Source organism: Trachemys scripta, chromosome 9 (genome assembly GCF_013100865.1).
Source record: "Trachemys scripta elegans isolate TJP31775 chromosome 9, CAS_Tse_1.0, whole genome shotgun sequence".
NCBI lineage: Eukaryota > Metazoa > Chordata > Testudines > Emydidae > Trachemys > Trachemys scripta.
Genome location: NC_048306.1, coordinates 4,761,995 through 4,787,359, shown reverse-complemented (window position 1 = coordinate 4,787,359; position 25,365 = coordinate 4,761,995). Strand labels below are relative to the sequence as shown.

The 25,365-nt window shown below is 45.5% G+C and overlaps 1 protein-coding gene across 1 annotated transcript; it reads left to right on the top strand.

Moving 5' to 3' along the window:
- Window positions 1-6,090: 6,090 nt before the first annotated feature.
- On the top strand, window positions 6,091-13,072 carry MMGT1 (membrane magnesium transporter 1). Its single transcript, XM_034781908.1, has 4 exons — window positions 6,091-6,257; window positions 8,464-8,516; window positions 9,506-9,609; window positions 10,680-13,072. The coding sequence occupies exons 1-4, from the start codon at window positions 6,176-6,178 to the stop codon at window positions 10,840-10,842; spliced, it is 402 nt and encodes a 133-aa protein (XP_034637799.1). The 5' UTR covers window positions 6,091-6,175; the 3' UTR covers window positions 10,843-13,072.
- Window positions 13,073-25,365: the final 12,293 nt, after the last annotated feature.

Here is a 25,365-nt window from a genome sequence, read left to right as displayed (position 1 = left end):
AGAAATGTTCAGTTCTGAGCAGCACTCCAGTAAAAAAAAATAACCTGATCAGAGAATGTTATACATCTTTGTAGAAATTACCCTTTTTGGAACCCATCCAACTATATTATAAAGGGCTGCAAAGGATATTTTCCTGCACAGAACTGCTTCTATACAGACCACCTCACACCTCAAATAATTATACCTATTTCCCACTTGATCGCTTCATTGTTGGAACTACAACCTGGATGGTAAGTGCTCTTAACAGGTGAACTAGAACAGTTTCATCTGCTCAAAGACAAACACTATGGGGCAGATTTCCAAAATGACTCAAGAGATTTAGGAGCATGTCCCTCAAACTGCCAAGCACCCATCCTTAAATCAATGGGATTTGTGCTCCTGAATTCCTCAGGTGCTTTTGAAAACACCACTTCAAGTATTTGTCTGCATTTGGGATTTCTGAACCCCCAATGTAGGTCAATTCCTACATCACCTCACACACAGAACAGGACCGCCTTTCTATTATTTACGTTCTGGTTACTTACAAGGGATTAACTGTATTGTGTCCTCTTGACAATCCATTTGTTATGGGGTAATCATTCTGCAAGGCTACTCGTTAACTGGTTTCCTTTCAATGGCATTTAACAACAAATTGAACAGCTTTCAATGTAGGTGTTCACATAGAATATTGAAAGTAAAATGGATTGATAGAATAAGTGATGAAGAGGTCCTAGCACAGCAAAACTATCTACAACAATACAAGCAGGACGAAAGAAGAGCGAGCCATATTTGGGACATATTTTGAGAAGGCCCGGTAACAGGCTACCTAAACAAGCATTTCTTTGGCAATCCCAGGGCAAGAGATGGAGCAGCCAACCGAGATGCATGCTCCATATCTGATAACAGCTGAAATAGCATTATTGTGCAGTCAACATGCCCCAGCAGTGGGTGCCAGATGGGTGGGTAAGTGTTGGGTGTTGTGTGGCAGTTCAGTGGATGGGTCTGGATGGCTGGGGGAAGGGGGGAGAAGTCTCTCACTGAAGACATGGCCAGGCAGGCCTCATGCAGGAAGTGTGCCTGGAGGATGGCTGCTATCAACTGGTTACTGGGTGGCAGCTGAGAGTCGTGTGACAGCTTGGGGATGGGTGCTGGGGGCTGGTTGCGGGCTAGATGAGGGGGGCTGGGGACTGGGTGGGGGCTAGATGGGGGCTGGTTGCTAGATGAGGGGGGCTAGATGGCAGCTCAGGGGGTAGGTGCTGGGGGTTGGTTATTGGGGGGCTAGATGAGCGGGGCTGGGGGCTGGTTGCTGGGTGGGGACTAGTTGCTAGATGGGGGTGCTGGATGGCAGCTCAGGGGGTGGGAACTGGGGGTTGGTTATTGGGGGGCTAGATGAGTGGGGCTGGGGGCTAGTTGCTGGGTGGGGGCTAGATGGGGGGGCTGGTTGCTAGATGAGGGAGGCTGGGGGCTGGTTGCTGGGTGGGGGCTAGATGGGGGGGGCTGGATGGCAGCTCAGGGGGTGGGAGCTGGGGGTTGGTTATTGGGGGGGCTAGATGGCAGCTCAGGGGGTAGATGCTGGGGGTTGGTTATTGGGGGGGCTAGATGAGGGAGGCTGGTTGCTGGGTGGGGGCTAGATGGCAGCTCAGGGGGTGGGTGCTGCGGGCCGGTTGCTAGGCAGCAGCCGGGGCCGGGCGCCCCTCACCGTAGATCATGGCCAGGCCGGTCTCGTGCAGGAAGCGCGCGCGGCGGTGCTTGAAGAGCCAGATGGTGAGGATGGTGAGGGTGAGCAGCAGGATGAAGATGAGGAGGTTGGCGCTGTCCTGCCGGTGACTCTCCTCCGCCGCCTTCTCGGACACGATCTCCTCCTCCAGCGCCACGGGCCGGGCCGCGGCCTCCCCCCGCGCCGCGCCCAGCCCCGCCGCCAGCAGCAGCAGCAGCAGCCCCCGCCCGGGCCGGCGCTCAGCCCCGCCGCGCAGCGCCATGGCTCCGGCTCCGTCCGCAGGGCCCGGCTGGCGAGCGGGGCAGCGAGCGGGGCTCGGCGCAGGCGCCGGGGCGGGGCCAGCGGGGGGCGGGGCAGGCCCGGGTGGGGTGAGGGGGCGCAGGGCCTGGCTGTGCACCGGGGCCTGCTGCTCCCCCGACCCCCTCTGCGCACAGGGGCCCCCCGAGGCGACAGAGTCAGGGGCCCTGGGTGGGGCCCACAGGCGGGGCACGCCGGAGGAGGTGTTCCCAGGGCTCGCGGGAGCCCACCTGCCGAGTGGGACTGTCTGTAGCTAAGTCATGGCCAGGAAGAAAGAGCACCCGCCGTTTCCTAGCTAGCCACCGCCTGTCCTTGGCACCCCACTTTTCTAGACTTGCCTCGCATCGGAGAACAAGGAGGCTGGTGGCACCTTAAAGACTAACAGAGCTGATAGTCTTAAAGATTTGTTAGTCTTTAAGGTGCCACCAGACTCCTTTCAGAGTAGCAGCCGTGTCAGTCTGTATCGGCAAAAAGAACAGGAGTACGTGTGGCACCTTAGAGACTAACTGACTCCTTGTTGTTTTTGTAGATACAGACTAACACGGCTACCCCCTGATACTTCGCATGGGAGAGCAGCACATCAGCCTGCCACCGGGTAAAACAGTCAGTTGCAAACCCCTCGGGAATGGAGGCTGTTCCTAATTCTGAACTGTTCCTATCTCTGAACAAAACAGGGCTCCTTCAAAAGTTTACAATTGAACATTGACTTAATACAACTTTGAAACTTTACTGTGCAGAAGAAAAATGCCACTTTCCCTTTATTTTTGTAGTAGTTTATGTTTAACACACTACCATTCTGTGTTCTTTTGGGGGTCTCTACTGCTGCCTGATTGCCTACTTCCTGTTCCAAGTGAGGTGTGTGGTTGACTGGTCAGTTCCTAATGCTGGTGTTTGTAACGCTGAGGTTCCACTGTACACCAAAACACCACAATATTTCATAAGTTCTGCGGCTTCAAAACTCAAGATGATTCCACCAGCCAACACAACGGCAGTCAGTCAGTGGGATCTAAAACACTTGTGTACAATGGCATTAATGCAGTGCAGTTAGTGTGATTTCTCTCCCCCCGTAACAGTAGTTTTGTGTGAGCTATGTACCTGGAGCATAGGATATATGCTGATATAACCCTCAACAGCACTGGTCCTACAGGCTGGAAAGTCAAAGGTGACAAATAAGCAGGCTGTCCATTTCTCCCTATTTTGGGAGAGACAGGTGTTTCTCAAAAAGGTAAGTTCTAGTCTCTTAAGTGACGGGGTTGGAGTACTGAATCCTTAACAAAGCCATCCTTTCTCTCAAATATTCATTAGAAACTGAAGTTAAACAGGTACAGTATTAACTAAAAATGAACCAATTAAAAAACTTCAGATGGTGCGAAAAAAATGTCTCCTTTCAGTTGCTCAATACACAGACACAACCATGCATACCTACATCTCACATTAAGTTATAATAAATTATAACTGTGATTAATGTATTTTCTTACATTTCTGCCTGCCTTACATGCTCTCTGACTGCTAAACTATTTCCTTATTCCATCACTCCAAACTCTGTCCTCAGCAGCTCTCTTTTAATTAATCTGCCAGATAAATGTTTCCTCCTTCTTCCCCAAATGTGGATTTCCCAAAAATTACCCCATCCCAGAGGCCCAACATGAGCGAGATCCAGTTATGGACTAGTAACAGCTTAAAAATGAGCCCTGCAGGGCTAGAAACAGGAACCTTAAATTGCTGTCCCATCCAAGTTCCACAAAGTACAAGAACGGAGAGGGAGGAAAAAGTGGATCCCCTTATTCTGGCACTCTCTGCTCTCAGAGTAAATTAGAGCAGCCCCAGGGCAGCTCTAATTTATGCTCAACTGCAACATCTCCTAGATTCCATTTAATCAAGTAAGAATAGAAAGAATGGTATCTGGCTACACACTATCTGCAGGGACATCCACTGACTGAACCGTAGGAATGGATAGCTACCCCGACAGCTGAAATGGTTCTATTTCCTAGTGCAGACAAAGCCTGAGGCTGTATAGATGGAGGGATACAAGAAAGTCCCATTCAAATGATTAAAAACTCTAAAACAATCCTTAAGTAGTTTTTAGAACATACATGACATGTAGAGCATGACATGGTGCAGAATAATTTTATCAGCTCATTTTTTGTTCTGCATCATTTGCTCATAACTTCACCCCTTGTAATGCACTCATCCGAAACTCATGCTGACAAAACCTTTCTCCCACACCATCATGTATGCCACATAGATCACATATATAATATATTCCTATTTGTTTAAATATTATTTTTGTTGTAAATATTCATTTAACTGACCTTTAAGGTATTAAAAGCAATCATTGCATTTTACTATAGGGCAAATCTTGTTAGACCATTAGAATCAACAAAATTCTATCCATTTCCTAGCTCCAATATGTTGGTTTTTAAACAAGAGGGAGAACAAATTTAACGATCTTCTGTCCTCACCCCCTCAGTGACAAGATACTCTAATTAGTGTTTCTTGAGAAAAGACTACAAACCTAATCCTACACTCCGCACTGCTAGAACTCCCATTGATTTAATGGGCCTACGTATGCAGAGACCACAAAGCAGACATGTACCTACAATGATACATTTATCCAAGTGGGAGATAAAGGGTAGCCCCAAGAAGTTCTCATAACTAATTTCAAATTTGATTAGGATGAAATTATAATTCTGAAAAGTGTGGGTTTTTTTAAAAAAAGATGTGCTCAGAATTATTTCTTGTAAAACAGTCTGAATTATGAGAGAAGTCAGGGAAACAGGAGATGGCATTTTTAGTGCCTGGCTATTTCTTAACACAAACCCATCACTCTCATAGCCATCTTCTTAAACCTCTGGTTCACAAAATCTCCATAATCCTTTACCGGTCCCCATAACTGTCTGTTTTTTGTTTAATATCAGAACAAAAATAATGAGGGAGGGCAAAGTGCTACCATCTCCTCTTAGTAAACAGTAGAGAGAAGACAACAAGGAGTCCAGTGGCACCTTAAAGACAAAGTGGGTTTTTTACCCACAAAAGCTTATGCCCAAATAAATCTGTTCGTCTTTAAAGTGCCACCGGACTCCTTGTTGTTTTTGTGGATACAGACTAACACGGCTACCCCCTGATAGTAGAGAGAAGCTATCAAATAATCATTGGTTTGTGCATAGAAAGTGGGAGAAACCTGGAGGCTCAAAAATGAATACACATTAACATATTGTGTCTGTGATTAAACTGGGATAAAGGTGTGGGGAGGCTTAGCGGGATGATCGTGCATTGGGAGTAGAAGATGAATGCTTGTGGGGCAACCTCCTATCCTGTAGGGTTGAGGTAAAAGCCTATTGTACCTGCCTGGGCATTACCTCCCATATGGCTGCCTCCATGCCTTTCAGGCAAACAGCAGCTTAAAACACAACCAGCCCTCAGGTTGCCGGCCCTTAAGTAGCAACTTCTGCCTGCCACCTCCAGGTTCAGAAGCGGTTCCGAGCCAGATGTGAAGTCACTTTGGTGGGGGGTTATCCCTAGTGCCTGTGTCACAACCCCCCCGTCCAGCACACTGGTCTGCGGAGGCGCCCAGGACTCGGGGACCCAACTCTCGTCTCGCCCCCAACCCCGCAGCGATCCGTCCCGGGCCGGGGCACCCTGCGGGGGGAGGCAGCTCTGGGGCTGCTGCCCCGCCCCCGCCCGCGGGCTGACAGCCGGGCCGCGCTGCTTGGGAGGCAGGGGAGAAGCGGCTCCCGGCCAGGGGCTGCCGGGGACGCATCCCCCACTCCGCAGCGGGGCCGGGCGGGCAGAGCTGGGGGGCCGAGGCCCTATGGGGGCGACGCAGGGGAGGTCCCGGACGCTGCCCCCAGGGGTGGGCCCCGCTGGCCGCCCCCGCTTTAAGGGGAGGCTGCGCCCTGCAAGGCGCCGCAGCCAGGAGCAGCCCCGGGCTAGACTGCGCATGCGCAGCAGCGCCAACCTGACCCTGCGCCCCACCTCTCGACCTATGACCTGGCCCCCCGCCGCGTATCTCGCTTGGCCCCGCCTCTCGACCTATGGCCCTGCCCGTCCCTCCTATCACGGTCGGCCTTCTGGGCCCTCTCAGTGGTGACGCCATCTCCGCGCGCCGGTCGCGTTGCGGGCGCCCCTGGCGGTGGCCGCCCGGGCTGAGGAGGGGAGGGTGTCCGTGGCCCGTGGGGGACAATGGCGGCCGCCTCGCTGTGGAAGGGGCTGGTGGGGATCGGACTCTTCGCCTTGGCCCACGCGGCCTTCTCCGCCGCGCAGCGTGAGTGAGCGGGGCCCCGCGCGGACACCCGGGCCGGGAGCGCCGCGGGCCAGGAGCCGGGGTGGGTGAGAGGGGCAGCTGCCCGGGGCGGGGGTCGTATCCCCATAGCCACCCTCGGTCCCGGTGCCCTCCTCCCCCACGCTCACTGCGCGGGCAGCAGGGATGTGGGGGCGGCTCGTGGGGAGAGCAGGGGGTGGGAAGGGAGCAGGGGGCGGCTTGGAGGGGACCAAGGGGTGTGAGGGGGGCTTGGAGGGAGGATGAAATCTGAGTGCCTCGAGCTGATGGGGCGAGATCTGGCATGCAGGAGCTGGACCAGGGTGATAGTGGGCGTCAGGATGACATGCGGGGATGGGGTGGAGTTAATCAAGGGGAGAGAGGTTCAGGAGGGCAATAGAGGGCCACGTTGTTATTGAGGAGTCACTGGACCTCAAGCCATTTGCATTTCCAGCAGTGGGGGCTGGGGTAAGGGAAGGAGAAGCGGGGGGGGGGAATACAGCACCAAGCTGTGATTACAGCTCAGAGTCCATTTTTAATATATTCTGTGTAGGAAAAGAATTTGTAGAATGTAGCTAATCTCTTTTTCGGGCATTTTACGTTTGTTTAATAGATATCATTAATATGTTTAAAGCAAAACAGTATCCTTTCTCCAAAAATGCTTGCTTATGCAGTCAGAGATCCAATAATTTTTTTTGATCACTAATCCAGGACCCTTGCTGGGAAAAATTACTGTTCCCTGAAAACATTTATTCTGATCCATCAAAATGGTTTTAGCTGTGGTAGATGACAAACCTGAATATTACATACTTCTGATTACTATCTATGATTATCTTTGTAATTCCAAGTTTTCAATGTCTTTAAAATACTGTTTTTCAATGCTAGTGGGTTTTTGAGACGCCAGATGCTAAATCATCTCAGAATTGAGGTGGGGAGATTGGGGAACATGCCAACAACTAGTATTATATGATTTAAAGGTTGAGTATCTTTCCACATGCCCGTGCTAGAAGCAAACACTATTTAACCTTGATGGTTTGTGAGGTATTAAAGCTTGAAGCTACCATTTGTCAGTGCTGCATTAGTTCCTTGGCATAGCAATGCATTTGGAGTACTAGTCAGCGTCTGACCACAGCAACTGCTACATTGCAGTTTCCAATCCGTGGCAAGAGAACCATTTTGCCAAGAGTATTTGAAGATGCTAGAGAAGATGGCCACATTATTTCAACTCTTAGCGCACAGTGGATCAAATTCAGCCTTCGTGTAAGTGGGTGCATCTCCCAGTGACTAAGATGGAGTAAACCAGTTAGGATGATGTTTATAATTCAGAAAAAGGTGTATCTTTTAGAACCCAGAGTTATCTGAATGTTATGACAGATTAAGTTAATGCAAAATGTGCTTTTAAAATTCCACACTACACATACCTCTGAATAGAATGAAAAATAATTAACAGTAATGAGCTAAATTTCTACCTCTTGTGACTTAGTGGATGTCAGTAGAATTAGGCTAGTAAGTATAACATTTACAAATAATTCCTCAACGATCCTTCTTTACACACAGTTCTAGTACCTCCATGGGTTATAGCCAACCCATCTGGAAAGTGTACCCATTTTTGAAGAATTCTGTAAGAGATTTGTGCTTCATGTGCAATGGTATTCCATGTAGATATTGTATACAATGCCCTAAGGGTATACAAGAAGGAATCATTTATTAAATGTAGTAGTCTGACGCTGAAGTAGTAAAGCAATTGAAGATTGTCTTGTGCAGAAACATGCTCTTCGGTTTACTAGTAATGATGACCAATTTAGATAAGTTCAGTAGGGAACAGTGGCTATATATATTGCAATAAAATAGAACATCTAATTCCTTCTGCTGAAGTCGCTTTGTGAGAGTGCTGGCTGCACTACAGTTTGAGTAGCAATATCTGGCGTTCATAGAGAATTCTTCCTGCATATGCGTGCCCCATCATCAGCCCTCTTCTTTCGCGCTCATGCAGAAAGATTAAATTATTGCTGAAATTATTTATCAAGGCAGCTTTGGAAGATCAGATATGCTGTCTGAGGAAGCAAATGTGGAAACAAGATTAAAAATGGCAGTGTTACTGGGAGTTAATAGTCCATGGCATAATACATAGAAACCCAAACACTCCTGGAATTTATATTGATTTGCCTTATTACAAAAAAAATTAACTTACCAGTATGTCTTTACTTTATAGATCGTTCCTATATGAGATTAACAGAAAAGGAAGATGAAACATTACCAATAGATGTAAGTTATACATTTTCATTGTGTTTGGAAGATTTAAGACTAATAATATAGTTTGGTCTCTTGCTTTCGTTCCTGTTCTTTTTTTTTTTAATTTGAATAACTGAATATTAATCATTAAATCTTTCACATTCTCATTCTGCCTGAGAATGTTTCACATACCAGTCCTAATGTCCAGTAATGTGTTACAGCTCTTACAAAGAGCGTTTGAAAATCAGAATTAGCTCTGACTTCCTTCTGCTTCTTTAGAACTGTTGGTGAAACGTCTCCTCCAGGAATTCCATGGCTTCTGTCGCTGGAACTTGGAAAATCCTTGCATAAGTCTCTTATACTCTGCAGCATAAACATCTGTCTCCCTCTGGCTTTTGTTGGCTGACATTTGTTTATTCAATACTATTGTGTGCTGCTGTTATCCCAGCACAACCTGTTTCATTTACTTCAATTTTCTTATTTCTGATTTTAATTGTATCTTACTTTCCTGATTGACCAATAAGAAAATGACGTGCAGAAGTGGACTTCAGAGGTCATGCCCAGTTGTCATCCTTGTTGACAGTGTTATGGAGGTTACATAATTTGTCTGAGTACTAGATTCTTCCTGTTAAAGCAGTAATTTGAGTGCACAGAACAGTGATTCTGACTGCTGTGAGGAATACAGAATCTGCCTGAAGAACTCTGCCAGGCAGCTTGATCTAGTTCAGAGGGTACAGGGTGGGTGCCAGGAAATCCCCCATCTGTTCCTGCTTCCGCTATTGACTTGCAGTGCTACCTTGGGTAGCTACTTAATCCTTGTGCCTCAATTTCCTCCCCTCACTAAAATGGGGATAAAATTATTTGCCCAGTTTCCTAGATCTCTGGTTGAAAAATGTGTAAGTGCTTATTGTGTAAGACAACTGTGAGCAAAACAGAGAATAAAAGATGAGAATTTTGTACAAGGGTTCTCTTATATTGTTTAGCAACCTCTGTGTGGTGTATTGTATCTCTCTCTGTTGCAGATAGTTCTTCAGACACTGTTGGCCTTTGCAGTTACGTGTTATGGAATAGTACATATTGCAGGAGAATTTAAAGACATGGATGCCACTTCAGAACTAAAAAATAAGTATGTTGGGGTTCTTTCTGTTCGTTAACACACTTTTTCCTGTTGCTTTATAAATAAACTCAGCATGTCCTGTGAAATAGCAGCCCCAGAAATGTTCTCCTTTTTAGCTCATGCCTTCTTGCCAACCTGCTGTAAGTGTGATGTTGGGAAGGACAGGCAGAGCCAGGAAGCCACCACACAATGTCTGGCTGTGGGATGTAGTGTTCTAGATAGGATGAGGCTACAGCAGTGACTGGGACACTTTCTGCCCCTCCTTGGCTCCTTCCTCTGGGCCACCTCAGAGTTGGAGTAGTGGAGTGAGCAGGTGAGGAACGGAGATATGAGGTTACAGAACTACTCCTGTCCAGTGGTCTCAGCAGGGGACTGGGAGGCAGAAGCTCTTATCTCCAACCATCTCTGCGTGAGTTTTCACATCAGTAAATAGGGATAACACGTACCCCCCTCCTAAAGGTGCTGATGATGAATTAGTTAAATGCTATAGAAATGCTGAATTGAATTGTATAAATCTGTGAAGGGTTTTGAATTGAATTTTGAGGTGGATAGGAAGTCAGATGGGCAGAAAAGCTGCTCCTATAGAGAGTAGTCTGAATAATATGGGACTTAAGTAAATCCATGAAAGAGGCAGTATAAGGGGGTCTGAATGTGAAGTGCTAAGAAGTGTGTGAGAATTAAGGGCGCTCAGCATTATTAGCACTGAGGCATGAGTATGGATTTTGGCTGAGGCAAAGTCAAAGGGAGGAGGAATTTGGGTGATATTTTGTGGGTAGTTATTAACACTTGTACATAAGGAAACTATAGAAGGGAGAGTAAAGTTTATTAATGATGTGGGTGTTTTCTGTATGCATATCTATATCTCTGTAACACTACCATCTTGTCTTTAAAATTCTTAACGTTTGTGTTATGGCATAGGGAATTTGCGTAAGATCTAGAGGCTTGGCACCTCTGCCATTTGGTAACAGCACTTACTTATTTTTCTGTCTGTTTGTAAAAATCTGGTGTTTCCAAGAGTGACTTTCATCAGATGATCATTCTAAAGCCACATTAATTTCATTTTTCATGTTTATTTTAAGGACATTTGACACATTAAGGAACCATCCATCTTTTTACGTATTTAATCATCGTGGTAGAGTATTGTTCCAGTCTCCAGATATAGTGAATTCTTCTTCAAACCAAGATGCTTTGTCATCCAGCGCATCACTGAAGTTACGAAAACTTGAACCTCTGCGCCGTTAAGATTTTTACAGATGATAATAGAACAGGACACTGAGATGTAATATTGGAGTTGGGGGTGTAAACACTTTTTTTAATTTCTGGAGCAGTATTTATATTGATCTTCCAGACTTTATAAAATATATATATAACTAAGGACCTTCTTTGTACACTGTTAATGAAAATGACTGAATTGACTTGGCAATGGAGTGTAAATTATTGCTACAATTATGCTGTGAAACATCTTTGAACTTTCATATATTAAACAATGTTGCGGTTGATTTTTTCATTTAAAACTATTCCTATCCTTAAAAAAAGGCCAATAAGTTTTTATTGCAATGAATATTGTTTAAAAAGAGGGAATGCTTTAGTGCTATTTATTTTCTTGGTTTGCTGGCATTACCCTTTATGGAATTCCTTCAGAAACCATGGGTGCACTGCAGCATGAAAAGATAGAGGAGAGGAAGCTATCTGTCTCCTGTTCCTAGAATGTCTAAAATGCACCTTTTGGTGTATGTTTGTGAAACTCAAAAGAATGCTTTCATTCTTACAATGCTAGAAAAAAGTGGTTATGTCTGACAGGTTTTTTAACTCTTCGTTATCAAATTATTGGTTTCTAGTTATCCTCCTGTTTAAAAGTAGATTTTCTCCTCCTCCCAAAATTATCTGGGACTCTACATCTGGTATATGTATGGAAGAGACGGCTTGCTTCTTTGTGGATGATCTAATATGTTCAGCTTGTTTATTCACTGTATGTGTATTGCTCTTTGCTTATGTATACAGGAACATTCATGAAATGGCTGAGTAGTGTTTCAGTACCATAAATGGCACCAGAAACTAGTTTCTTTCATGCATTCTGAGAAGCAGTTTTCATAAGTATTAAGACAAATATCCATTTTAACGCGTTGTATGTGTTTTCCAATAATAAGGTGCTATAGGGATTAGCACAGGAAAGAGGGTTAAGTGGGCATAGTATAACTATACCTGGCACTAGCCCCGAAGCATCAAATTAAGCTAACGAAACTGTTACCTCTGAGCCATTAGCTGACTTAAGAGAACTGTTTTGAGGGCATGCGTTCTTAAAACATGACAGCCTTTAACCGGTTCTGTTTTCTAATTTTGTTTTTAAAGGTTGTTTTTACTGTTAAACTTTGTCCAGCTCTGGCATTTCCCGTTGGTAACTGAAAGCTTCTCTTCTGCTTCCATGACATAGCTAAGACCCTTTGCATTGTGTGAGATGCTTTACGGGTCCACCTAGAGTTCTGTATATTTCCCCTTGAAGATCTCTCACCTCAGCATACAAGTCAGCCTTTTTACCCTACAATATTTTTATTTTTAAAAAACTATTTTATTCAACCCAGCAATCTGAAAGTTCAAAGGCAAAAAGTGTAGGAAAACACCATGGAAAACTGAGCACCTTCTGCTGGCCCATCCTATTGCCCGGGACCCCAGGGGTGAGAGCAGCAGTATGGATGGTTGCTCTGAGTAGTTATGATTTTCACGTTGGGTTGGTTAAATATTGGGAAGAGTATTCTGGTCATTTAAACATTAATCTCCAATCCACTGAGCTATTTCCTAAGGTGTATTGTCTCTCCTTCCCTGGGAGTCACAAATAAACTTGATTAACCGATAGCTGCTACCACTAAAGGCCTCATGTTGCCCTGTTTAACTTAAAACTTCCATTGTCAAGTACAGCGCTGGTGTACAAGGAGAGGATTGCTTTGTGCCTTGGCAGGGTATGTGGAGGAAATGGATGTAGACTGATGCCTAAGCCATCGTGACTCTTGCTAGCTCTGGAGGAGCAACAGTGGGATGGGAGATAGAGTGAGGTTCTCATGCCATTGGATTAATGACAGAAGAAGAGGAAGAAAGACAGCAAGAGCCCTGTAACCAGCCTAGCAGACTGATATTTCAATTGTGTTTGGCAGTGTACCATTTGCATAATGTCTTGTAGAGCAGGGCTGCTCACCTGTTCATATCTAGGGAGGCTATGTTCATGCTACTGGAAGGCCCACTCAGTGCAAAATGCACTACAACGTGAAGTCTGGAGTCCTGCTCGGAGCAAATGTTTGTTTCTCAAGCTCTCCATGTTGCATAGTTTGAGAGCTGCGAAGCACCTTGGTGGCTACATCAGGCCTGTTAACCACATGAGGAGTAGCCTTACTCTTTAGCAACAATGGTTATATCACAAAGCTGTACAAATTATTTTTTTCTTATCTTGCAATGTCCAATAAAGAACAGATATCCTTACAAAGCTTTTGGTGGTGATTTTTCTCCCAATTGTCCTGTAACTTGTCAGAGCAAGGTCAGTGAGGGTATCAAGAAATTGTCCCTCTCGTAGTTCTAAAGAAATTAATAACCTTACTTTGGCTGTAGCATCTTTGCAATGAAGTTCTTACATACCACTTGTCCATTACTGTGTCAGATACATAAAAAGGGAATCAGACCACCACAATGTCCTGGTGGCTAAACAAGCTTTTAGGATCACTAAATCCTTGGCCTGCATTATCTGGCTGCCTTCAACATTCCTAGTCTATATCTCAACAGCCTGAGTCATATATATTTACTCTGAGTAAAGTCTCTTCACATGTGAGTTAATACTATATTTAAATGATGAGCAATCTCATTGAAAGGCAGGTACACCCAAGATCTTGTCTCCTTGGTGTCTGAGTTGTTGAGGAAAGTCCCACCCCTGCTTCCTAAGGCCAGAAATAAACACTGGTCATAACTGTGTAGCCACATCTAGCTCATCACATTCAATAGTATTTGGATGCTGTAAAATTAGCAAAGAAAAATATTTCAATTTGCTTAACTACAGTTTTAAACATGGTTGCAATAGAACCATCACTCTTCATCTTCGTTTACTATACTCCCTTCACTCTATTAAATCCCCTATCTGCATTCAGCACCTTAGGTACAAACACACTCCTTAGTACAGTATTCATAAGAGGGGGCACTGCACTATTGCGGATTTGCTCTGGAAACCAGCTATGTTGCATTTATCCCTGGGGCATTCATACGTAAGTTGCTATAGACCGTTTTCTGTTCTCAAAAAGTGGCAAGGAAGCAAAAATATGTTGCACCATCAAAAGCTTTGAGTGAGCCAAATGGAGAAATAGTTCCCTAGCTCATCCAAATACTTCCAGTGCCTTTACTCTTTGTATCTACTTGGCTAGTGTACATGGCATATTTCTGCTCAAGCAGCATGCTTTATTCAATACTGCAAAAGATTAATCCCTTAAAGACGGGCCACTAACGAGCATTTCTATTCTTTTGGTTGCAATTTGAATCCAGATTAGCATCTGTGTTGCTGCGTTCTCTTTCCCTCTCCTCACTGTTTAATGTAGGTCCACATTTATCTTGGATTAAAAAAAAAAGTGCTGCTGTCAATCAACTGTTCCTTCAAATAACAATGGGACATGGGCAATAGTTTCTGTGAAAAAACATTCCCAGTTCATACCCCCACTCCTCTGGTACAGGTTGTTATGGTGGATTGGTTCTTCTATGGACCACAGCTGGTAGAAGTGTCTTTTCTCAAAGATTGGTCAAATAGGCCTGAACGCTTACATGTCTCTAAAATAGCCACTCATTACACTCGTCTTTTGGTTCCAGCTCTGGTAGTCATAACTGAGACCGATTACAGTCTCTGGAGGAGTTTGTAGTGTAACAGAGCTGGAAACATCTCTTTAGTGCAGGAAAACAAAAGACAATCCTTAATTGGTGTGGCTTTATTTTTAGTACTTGGTATGTGCTTTCCCCCCCCCCCCCCCAGCTGTAATCCATTTTCCCAGAGCAGTGTTTAGATCTCTGGGAGATGGGTGTTAGACTCTTACTAATTCAGTGTCAAATCTTTGGTGACTATTTACTTGTAAGCAGGTGACACAAATGACTTCTCAAGCTGAAGTGCTCCTGCATTGTTTAATTTTTACCTCCTTGTGCCTGGTGGAAGGGTCATTCAAATTCAACCCGTTCCAGTATTCACTTCACTGCCTCTTCTCCAGCTCGATGAGGGAAGAACCCTACAACCCATGCCTCTGAACTAGTACTTTAGCCATGGACCTCAACATTCTCCCGGGGTTTAGTCTCTCAGGGCTTCCACCCTGCAGAGAATTTGTTTGCCCTTTTTGGTGGTTGGAATCCATTCAGGGGCAGTTCAGTCTCAGAAAACAGCAGCTAAGAATGCCTGAGCCCTGCCAACCTAGTGCAGCTTCACCATTGCTGGACTACAGGCACCCTAGGAGGCAGCATCAAAGGGGCAGGGAGAGCTGCCGCTTGGGTTACAGCGGCCTTGTCATCACTAGTCAGTGCCTCTAGTGATCCCAAAGGAGTGTAGGGAAAGGGAGTGAGATATTTTGAATGTTAAAACAAGCGGAAAACCTGTACCTGCTCCCTGCATTACGACGCAGCCCTGAGGGCACAAGTTACCTTACTTTGCCTTGCAGTTCACACTGAAGCCTCTCAAACAACTGCTGTCATCCTGGGTGATTTATCAGAACAACTTTAAAAGCATGGGGAAAGGACAACTCCCCACATCTCAGCATCCTCTGAGATGTCCGTCCCCAGACCTTAACAGGACAAGAGGGTTTATTTTATACAGTTACTCACTTTTTAAACATAGCAGCATAATCGTAACTACAGTTCACGCTATGGTGCCAGCAATCTCCAAATAGCCCACCCGGCTCGACAGCTCTGATTCAAAGGTGGGTCTGAAATGGAGCTGGAAATGTCCACGACAAACCCGCCTAGTAAAGACTCAGCGTTTGGATATTTTACCTGGGGCCAGGTTGAAACACAGTATTAGTCCTAGCCAGGCTTTTTGACTTACTATATCAAAATTGGCCACATGGGGCCAACTTCTGAGGCTTGCCAGCTGACCCCACGCCAGAGAGCCACCCCTTTTAATCTGTGCAGACAGACAATGAAAGGGGCGTTACTCGAGTTTCTGTGGCTATTTCAAAATTCCAGTAACTACCAGGCTTACACAACAACCGATGAAGCAATGTGCAGAGCAAATTCCAGCCAAGCACAACTCCCAGTGCCTCTGCCAAAGGCAGGCTCCCTTTCAGCTCACATGACAGAGCTGCTGCCTGGGCTGAGTCTCTGCGGAGGTGGGTGCTGGACTTATTATTGGGAGTTCCTTAACTCAGAGAGACTCAGTAGTGAGGAACCGAGATCAGAGCTCTGCTGCTCATGTGCTCTGCACGCTAGCCCTATGGCACTAATGCGCTGCAGCCTGATTGGCTCTCGCCCTTCGGACAGTTTCGTTACAGTACAAAGTGGGAGGTAGAGTACTACCAGATCAGACTAGTAACTGTTCACCCACCTTGTGCTGGTGTACATGACCCCACATGGGAAAATCCAGCCCCCAGAGCCTTGCTCCAGTTTGCACTGGCTCTGGGATGGATCTTGTGAGGAAAGGCTTTTCTTGGGTGGTTCGCATATGCTGGTCGGAAAGCTAGAGGGGATCTTCCCAAGACAGTAGCAGGGCATCTGCTCACCCTACCTCCAAACTGTTACTTGGTTTGGATTGTGCTTGCAGCCCCGGCTTTGTGCTAGCACCATAGAACTCTGCATTCTACTATGTATAACAACAACAGGAAGGGTTAGGCGGAGATCAGCTGTTTAGCAGAGGGCTGGGTTTCTAATCAAAAGTCAAACAAGACTGTACTGGAAAACTTGGCGATACTTTAAGATGGTTGCTTAACACATGGTCTGGAGTTTCCTAACTGCCTTTTTCAGTCTATCTGAACCCCAGCAGTGACAGCGTAGCTGGGGTATAGAAGGGCAACTGCAGCTTTCAAAGGGTTAGAAACAGGAGGGTCCTTCAGCAGGGAAAATTGCTGGCAAAGATCAGTTCCCTGGAGTCCCTATAACTGGTGGAAACAGTTGGAGGGAGAATTAACGAGGATGCTTAACTATTGTGTTGGAGATAAAAATCACTTGTGCTACAAATCTCCAGGCCCGCTGGTGACTTCAGTCCGTCTCGCCTTTGGAAAGAGCAGCAGTTCGGTATGTATGTTAATCAGCCCATCTCTACAAATGTCTCAGCTCCTCTTCAAACAGGCTCAGCATTTGACGGGGCTCCGCTCTCTAAAATGAGCGCTCGATTCACACCTTTTAGACTGCCTGGCGGTTCTGGCTCTCACTGCCCATCCAGGCAGGCGAAAGGCGAGTCGAATGGGGTATATATGGGAAGGATAAATACCAATAGGTCATGAACTTTACATAGTTTTCTGAAGTTACAGGAATTCTCCTTTCATGCCTACCATACAGCATCCCAACATCTGAATGCCTCACTCTCCCTCCACAGCTCAGACATGCTAAACAAGAGGGCACACAAGCTGGAGCCTGACGGTGTCCATCCATTAGGACATTCCCCAAGAGAAAAGGTCCACCAATCACTGCCCTCTGGTTCCTGCCCGGGTTCCAAAAGGGCATGAAAGCACTTGGCTAGTTATTGGTGGACCAAGTAATATTGGCATGAGGTCCTGCCCCTTCTCCATTGCCCTGTGGAGGTCACTAACCAGACGAATGCTGGCATATCCAAGGGCCTCGAACGGAGAGGGATCCAATCCTCCTGAAGGGAGGTTAGAGACTGGGCAGTAATTGGTTAGTTCAGACAAGCACAGCCAGGCCGCAGTGTTTATGGGTCACCAGCCACTTGCCCTTCTTGGCAACGAACCAGACACTCCCCACCAGCTCTCATCCAGCGGGATGTCAAACAAATACCTCCCAAACGTTGCTGCTAGTGTGCGGGATCAAAGTACCCTGACTTGCTTTTAGGGCAGCAGACTGGGTGCAGAGAACGCAGTGAGCGTTTAGTCTGAGTGGTACGCTGCGGCCACTAGGTCAGTGAACAAACCGGAAACAGAATTGGCGTTCTACAAAATCCCTGTCGATTTAAAACCGCCATCCCGGGGAAGAGCTTTTACAAAAGGTTAAGGCAGATCGATTTCAGCTTCTCAAGGATTTCCACTATACATTTGTACGTTTTAATGCCAGACCAAAAAGCCCCCAAACTAGCAAAATATAATTCACGTGGTGTTTAAAATAGATTTGCCAAGGCTGAGAAATATGAAGTGTGCTTGGGCAGTGACTGGGGCTGGTGACCAGAAGTGGATTTAAAATCAAGATGCATCTAAAGTGCAGATGCCCAGAAGGTTTTTAAAATTCCTTTAGGGCTCCCTGCCTCTCTCTGTACCCTCCCCACCTTTCTGTAGCTAATGACTGCCATTCTGCATCCCAGTCCTGGTCTACACGAGGTGTAACTAACTGCATTACTGCAAACCCTGAGTGTAGACAGGGTGTTCTGGTGTCAAAAGTGACTTGCACTGATGCAGCTAAAACCCAGTTTGAAACCTGCACTGGCGTAAGGAGAAGGTGAAGCCAGGGTTAGCGGCAAGACTATTAGCATAAGCTACAACTGTGCAGAACCCCACAAACAGTACAGAGAAGGTGTCAGTTTACTGGCTGAGACACCAGAAAGGGGAAACAGACATGTTCTCAGGGCAGCATGGTACAGTGGATAGACCAGTGGGCTGGGAATCAGGGGACTTGGGTTCTAATCTCAGCTCTGCCACTAACCTTGTATGTGACCTGGGGCAAGTCACTTCCCTGCTCTTTGCTTGTTCCCCTCCCAGTTTCAGGGGGGAGGGATAGCTCAGTGGTTTGATCATTGGCATGCTAAACCCAGGCTTGTGAGTTCAATCCTTGAGGGGGCCACTTAGGGATCTGGGGCAAAAATCGGTCTGGGGATTGGTCCTGCTTTGAGCAGGGGGTTGGACTAGATGACCTCCTGAGGTCCCTTCCAACCCTGAGATTCTATGATTGTGAATACTGCTCCCAATGAGCAAGGAAAGAGGTGCTACAGTGGTATCAATTTTCCTGCCTGGCAACGCAGAGTGCTCCCTTAAGGCCAGCTCCGAGGCTAGGAATAATCCGAATGTGCAAGAAGCGAAAAACAACCCAGTCTGGACAGATTTTCATTACTGCTCACCAGACAAGCTTAACTTCAGAGTAAGTTTCCTGGGTGCACCAGCCGAACAGCAGCACATCTGCTGTGAGGCCAACGCTGACCTGCCACCTCCTTTTGGAAGGGTCATGCAACAGCAGAACTGGACAATCTACCTGCCCAGCTGCCCGCGTTGCTGTTTTATCCTCTTGGTTGCATTGTACTCAGCTGAGGGTGCTCAACATTGCACTAATGGGAAAGCACATATGGCTCATTATGGATGAACTCTTGCCAACGTGCATCACAGTGCACAACTGACTGTCCCTGTGCCTTTGAAAGACACCACGAACAAGCAGGGAGAGAACAGTGGCTAGAGAAGAGGCCGGAGTCCTGGCTTCTGCGTTCTGTGATAAGCTCTGCCACATGACTATGGGCAAGTCCCTTCCCATCTCGCAGGGTGCCATGAGACTGTCTATAAAGCACTACTTTCAAAAAGAATGGACTGTGGAAAAGTGAAAACTGCCTCCCCCCCCTTATTCCATAAGCATCTGGAGAGCCAGGCTGCAGTTGGACAGGTCACTTAAATAAAAAAAATTAAGGGTGCCCACTGTGCACTGAGGAATTTAATATGTTACAAAGCTTGGGAAATAGCTAGTGAAGAACCCATTTGATTTCCCATGGCGCAGCTGCACTGTAATACTCACGCAGCAGAATGTTTTCAGCACTTTTAATCTTAGTATTGTTTTTTAAACACTTCCCTGTTCCTGAAACATCTCTTCATCCTGACACACTCCAATATACAGACTAGCAGTTTGGCACAAGTCAGCCAGCAATTAGACAATGTAATGAATACTGATCAACATAATCACACTCAGCATAGCCTGGAACCTATGTAAAAACAAGCAAGAACCCCAAACTTTACTGTTATCCTCAGACATTAAAAACCACACTCCACTACTGAGGGGAAAGGTATTTTCACAAATCTAACCAAAAGCCAGCTCCAGCCTCCAACAGGCAGCTCCCCGCAGCCACATCCCCTCTCAGCGTAAAGTCAATTGGACAGCTCCACAACAGAATCCCTCTGCATGGAAAATCTGAGCCCGCCAGCCCACTCCGTACAGCGTTTAATGACCACCAAGGCAGCAGCTATGGAGCAAATGGGTCACAGTCTGAATTGGAAACACTTCTCCCCCCAGCTGTCTCACAACAGTGGACCTATTTCCAAGAAAGCTGGGAGAAAACAGCAAAAGACACCCCAGACTAACACACACAAGAGAAAGTTGGCACTTGACAATCAAGCTTCAATACCCTTGTGAGCTAGGCAAATATTTTACAGATGGGGACAAACAATGCGCTTCTCCGCATGTGGATGTTTTCGCTTGGCAGCAAACGTATTGCTTGCATGTTGGTTTCATAGAAATGACTATAATGCAGCATAGCAAGTTAAGGCCTTTACATAGGTTGCCATCATTTTAAATAGGTGGTGTTTTTTGTTTTTTTTAAAGAACGTATTTAATATGGGAAGCATAAAGGTGCATCTCCACCTGTAGATGAAAAGTTCAGAATCTGGGCCACTGGCTTTAGTTCTGATGCAGCCTGTATTGGCTCCGTAAGAAAGCTAGTGCTCATCTCAGCAGGGGAAAAAGCTTTTGTGCACCAATTTTTTGGTGCACACCATGGGCGGTTTATTTAGTCAACAAAAAGGAACTCTTCAAGGGGCAATACCCACTAAAAACTAGGCTGCAGCCTGACTAGCAAATAGCTACATTGCAGTGAATATATGTACCTGCAGTAGGAAACGTCCGATTCACATTTGCAATACTACCTATGATGCTGTTGTAATTCTGGGTTTTACTGAGTGGCCGAGTTGTGTAAGTTTGACTACACAGCACTGGAAGTAGATGGTGAAATCAGATAAATGGTTTCAATAACCTTCCCTAAAATAAGCTGCTACTCTGAAACGTCCCCGTGTTAAAACTGTAACCTTGCATGAGTGATCTCAGGTGCATAAACATACAAATAACGTACGTATGATTGTGTGCCACATGGCTTAAGGAGAAGAGGGAGGTTTTACATCTCTTCTGTGCCCTTGAATTCTGGGGGCCAGTGCAGTCTCTGGTCCAGCCATCGTGTGCCTATGCCTCTGAGCTCACCCTAGCACACCCCTCATACCAAAACCTGCAACGCTTTGCATAAGGCTGGTACGGCGGTGCCTGTGCCAGGAAACTCCTCCCCTGGGTAAGTGGCTTTTCCAGTAAGTTGATGCAGGTTCAGCTGCATAAAGGGGGTAGGCCTGGAGTTGAGAGGGAAGTCCTTACTCGGGTTTGTCAATGTCAGTCAAACCTGGGACTTTCAACACCAAAGCCACTGGCTTCTGTTGCTTGATTCATGGAAAGAAAAAAAACTTTAACAGAGATAATAAGGTGCGCAGTCACTGGGACTAGCTGCTCGAGGAGACACGATTGCATGCACTAGGCCAGTGCACGTTTTTCGTTTTGTTTTGACTGCTTAGTGTCAAAGTTAAGGTGCTCTCACTAAACTTATCTTGCCCACAGGGGGTGTATGGAATACTGTGGCTTATTTATGCTTTTACATTTAACATTGTACGTGAGCTAGGGAAATGTGGTCTAGATACAATTACTATAAGGTGGTTGCACAACTGATTGAAAGGCTGTACCCAATGAGTAATCATCAATGGTTCGCTGTCAGACGGGGAGGATATATCAAGTGTGGTCTCTCAGGGGTCTGTGTTGGGTCTAATACTATTCAATTTCATTAACAGCTTGGATGATGGAATGGAGAGTATGCTTATAAAATCTGCAGACACCATCATGCTGGGAGTGGTCGCAAGCACTTTGGAAGACAGGATTAGACTCCAGAGTGATCTTGATAAATTGGAGCATTGGTCTGAAATTAACAAGATGAAATTCAATAAAGACAAGTGCTAAGTAATGCACTTAAGGAAAAATCAAATGCACAACTACACAATGGGGAATAGTTATCCAGGCAGCAGTACTGCAGAAGAGGATCTGGAGGTTAGTGGTGGCTTATATTCGTGATCGACTCTGATGTGCAAAACACAAACGCCACATCTATTAACAGGAGTGTCCGAGGGAAGACACAGAAGGCAATCATTCTGCTCTACTCGGCACTGGCGAGGCCTGAGCTGGAGTGGTGTGTCCAATTTTGGGCAGCACACATTAAGAAAGATGTGAACAAATTGGAGAGAGAGAGAGAGAGAGAGAGAGAGTCAGTCTAGAGGAGAGCAATGAAAATAAGAGGTTTGGAAAACCTGATTTATGAAGGTTGAAAGAATTAGGCATGTTTAGTCTAGAGAAAAGAAGACTGATGGAGGCATCGTAAGTCTTCAAATCTTATCTATGTCTGCTCAGTGTAGGACAAATAGTGATTGGCTCCGTTTGCAGCACAAGATTGAGATTAGACTTTAGGGAAAAAAATCTAACTAAAAGGATCGTTAAACACTGGCATGTGTTATGTAGGGAGGTTATGAAATCCCCGGCATTGGAGGTTTTTAGGAACAGCTTGGACAAACATCTGTCAGTGATGGTCCTGGTGTCCTCGGTCCTGCCTCAGCACAGGCAGCTGGACTGGCTGACCTCTTGAGGTTCCTTCCCGCCCTACATTTCTCTGATTTTGCAATAGCTTCCCACCTTTCAGCTCTAGCTATGGGAGGACTAGCAAGGTGCCAGAGGATGCTGGGATTTTAAGCAGACCTGCAATGACCAAGGTTAGATGACAATTAAAATGCTAGCAGCCACGTAGAGCCTCGTCTGTTCACTAGGGCTTCTGCCATTACCATCGCTGTTGGAACGGAATCAGTAGTAGCAACAGCGAGAACTTTACAAATATTTCCTGGCACAGACAAGCAAGCGGTGAAGTGACTTGCCCAAGATAACACACAGTAGTTTTTAAAGAGAGGGTCAAACATGTGATTGCTATGTTTTCCATGCTCTCCCCACTCCCTTCTCAGATCATCCCTAGACCAAGCTGCTCTCGATTAGGCTTAGCCATAAGTTTATGGATAAAGCAGCACCAGCAGCAACATTAAAAACTACACATGATTTGGACAGCGTTGTGCTTCACAACAGTCTGCCTGTATGGTTTCCTATCCATTGCAGACAGATCACTATTTAACTGGCTGATAAGCATGGGGCACTACAACCATCTTGTGCCTTAGCCATGTGTGAAAATTTTCTCAAAACAAGGTTATCACGAGGTAGCATGAACAGGGCCATGAATACATTGCTTTTCCAAACTACCCACTGCTGCAGGCGTCACATTCACACATTTAGGTCCAAGAATTAGCTGGTATGTTTTATTTTGAAAGAACATTTTAAATGTGCTAGAGCACTTTAAGCTGGAAAACGCTTTACAACAACAACTGCTTTTCCTGACCCGAAGACCCAAACAAGAGTTGCAGCACTGTTGTACCTACTACGAAGGGGAAGGCAGATCAGTACAAAGGCTGTCAGTGGAAGGTTTCACGGTAAAAATAGAAACAAGTGATCTCATTTGACTGGGAAAAAGGAAAAAGCAGAGATATGGTTGGGCAACGGTCTAATGGAAAGAGTAGTTTCCATTACCAATTGCATTTGCCCTTTATCAAGGCTGCATTGCTAATCTGAAAACGTTTGGAATATCACATCCTTCCTTCCTTCCTTCCCTGCAATGAAGGACAGAGGTAATGAAATTGTAAAAGGCAGTAGAGTGGATCCAGGTTTGAAACTCCCTCTATCCCTGGCCCTAGGGCCAATGTCGTAGGACAAGAATGCTGCCTTTCTCCATTTCAGTTAGAATGAAGTCCTTTCCTACAGGCCTTGAATTAACATTGTTCTAGATCAGTGTGCTGAACATTTCCATCAACTCCCTCCTTTTACAAAGCCTGCCTACCCAGCTGTTTCCATCTGCAGGTCTTCCTTTGGCGTTCGGTGTGTCATCTTCAGTAGAGGTGGGCTGGCGGGCTCTTCACGACAAGGACAGTCTATTTACAAAGCACATTTCCTGAAGGTGCTGCCACTGCGTTGGCTGGTAGCAAATGCTACAGTTAAATGTACCAATTGGTTTCCATGCATTTTCACTTGTTCCTAACTTTGAAAGAGAGTCCTCTTCTGCACTGAAGCTTTCCAGGGAATTATTTATTAAGTATGGAGGTGGTCCCCATCAGCCATTTTTGAATCAAGACTTGAGGAGGGTGCAGAGAAGGGCGGAAGAGAGGATGCACTATTTTTGCTTGTCCCCCTGGGTGGGAAAAAAAACTGTAAGTGCTAAAGGATGTAAAAAAGTTAATGTACCACTGAGAGTGCACGTTAAAGCAAAACGTCAGGGAATGCAAAAAGATACATGATAGGCTCCAAAACACTGAACAGCCCATTGGTATACTCCCTTAGCAACAGTAAGCTATACACTTACACAATCTGGCCAAATTGTATCGTGTTTCAAGGTGTGTGTATTTAATGTGGCAAAGTTAGCAGACCTTTCACATTTCATTTTAACAGTGCAACCTTAGTGTTCATCAACCTAGCAAAGGGCTTTATAAAAAACAAAACAAAACAAAACAAAAACCCGAGGAAGCACTTGTGGATTTCAGAAGCCCAATTCCTTACTACCTATATAGGTTAGCAGTCCCGGGCAACATCCTGATCCTTTCTTTGGGGACTATCATAATGTTGCACGGAGACACTGTCTACATAGGCAGACAAATTATTGGTTTCTCTAGGATGCAGCTGCCGCTTTTGGAGCCGTGTACTCGACTTGTAATGAATGGCCGGAGCCTAGAATGACCTTTCTAACAGTCCCAATGGCATTCAGCAGTCAAATACACAGTGTGAAGCTTGGGGTTACATTTGTCTTGTGGATCTACTTTCTGTGCTCTGCAACGTTATTTATTCTTCTTACAGAGTCTTAAGTTGTTCCCCACATATTTTCCCCCCACTGGGGGATTTTCATGGCTGACATCAAGCAGACTGGGCTTTCAGATAAGCACTGCCTTTTATTTCTCTAAACACTCCGGCATTTATCTAGCTGGTTGTCCTAGAGTTGCACTCAGTTCATGACACAGCTGAGGCATGTGTATTTTGGATGCCTGGTTGAACTGGATTTTTCCTACTTTACCATTAGTCTACAAGACTCTCATTAGCAGGGTTTATTTTTGAAGGTGTGTCTCACTTCTTTCTTGGATAAGTTCATACCTGATTTTAACAAGAACTCTTCTCCTTTAACCTTTCCATCCATATCAACTTGTACTTGTTAAAAAAAAAAAATCCCCTCCCCCTGCTATTTACAACTTACTAAGCTAGTCGGAAATAACAAAAGATATTGTTCACTTGGTCAGGCAGGAGATTCCAAATCAGTCTGAACAAAGTTAAAAAGCAAAAAGACGAGCTTAATGTGGCCACCTCTTGTCAAGGTAAACACCAAATTCTGAATACAGACTATGCAATTTGAATCAATATTCTGGATGCCTTTCCCTTTGTCTTATTAAAAATATAGGTTGCTGTCTTTTGAAATGGGTAGAACACTTTAATGATCTTAAAGGGCCATAGAGGGAGGCTCAATGCTCTTAATGACTAACCCCT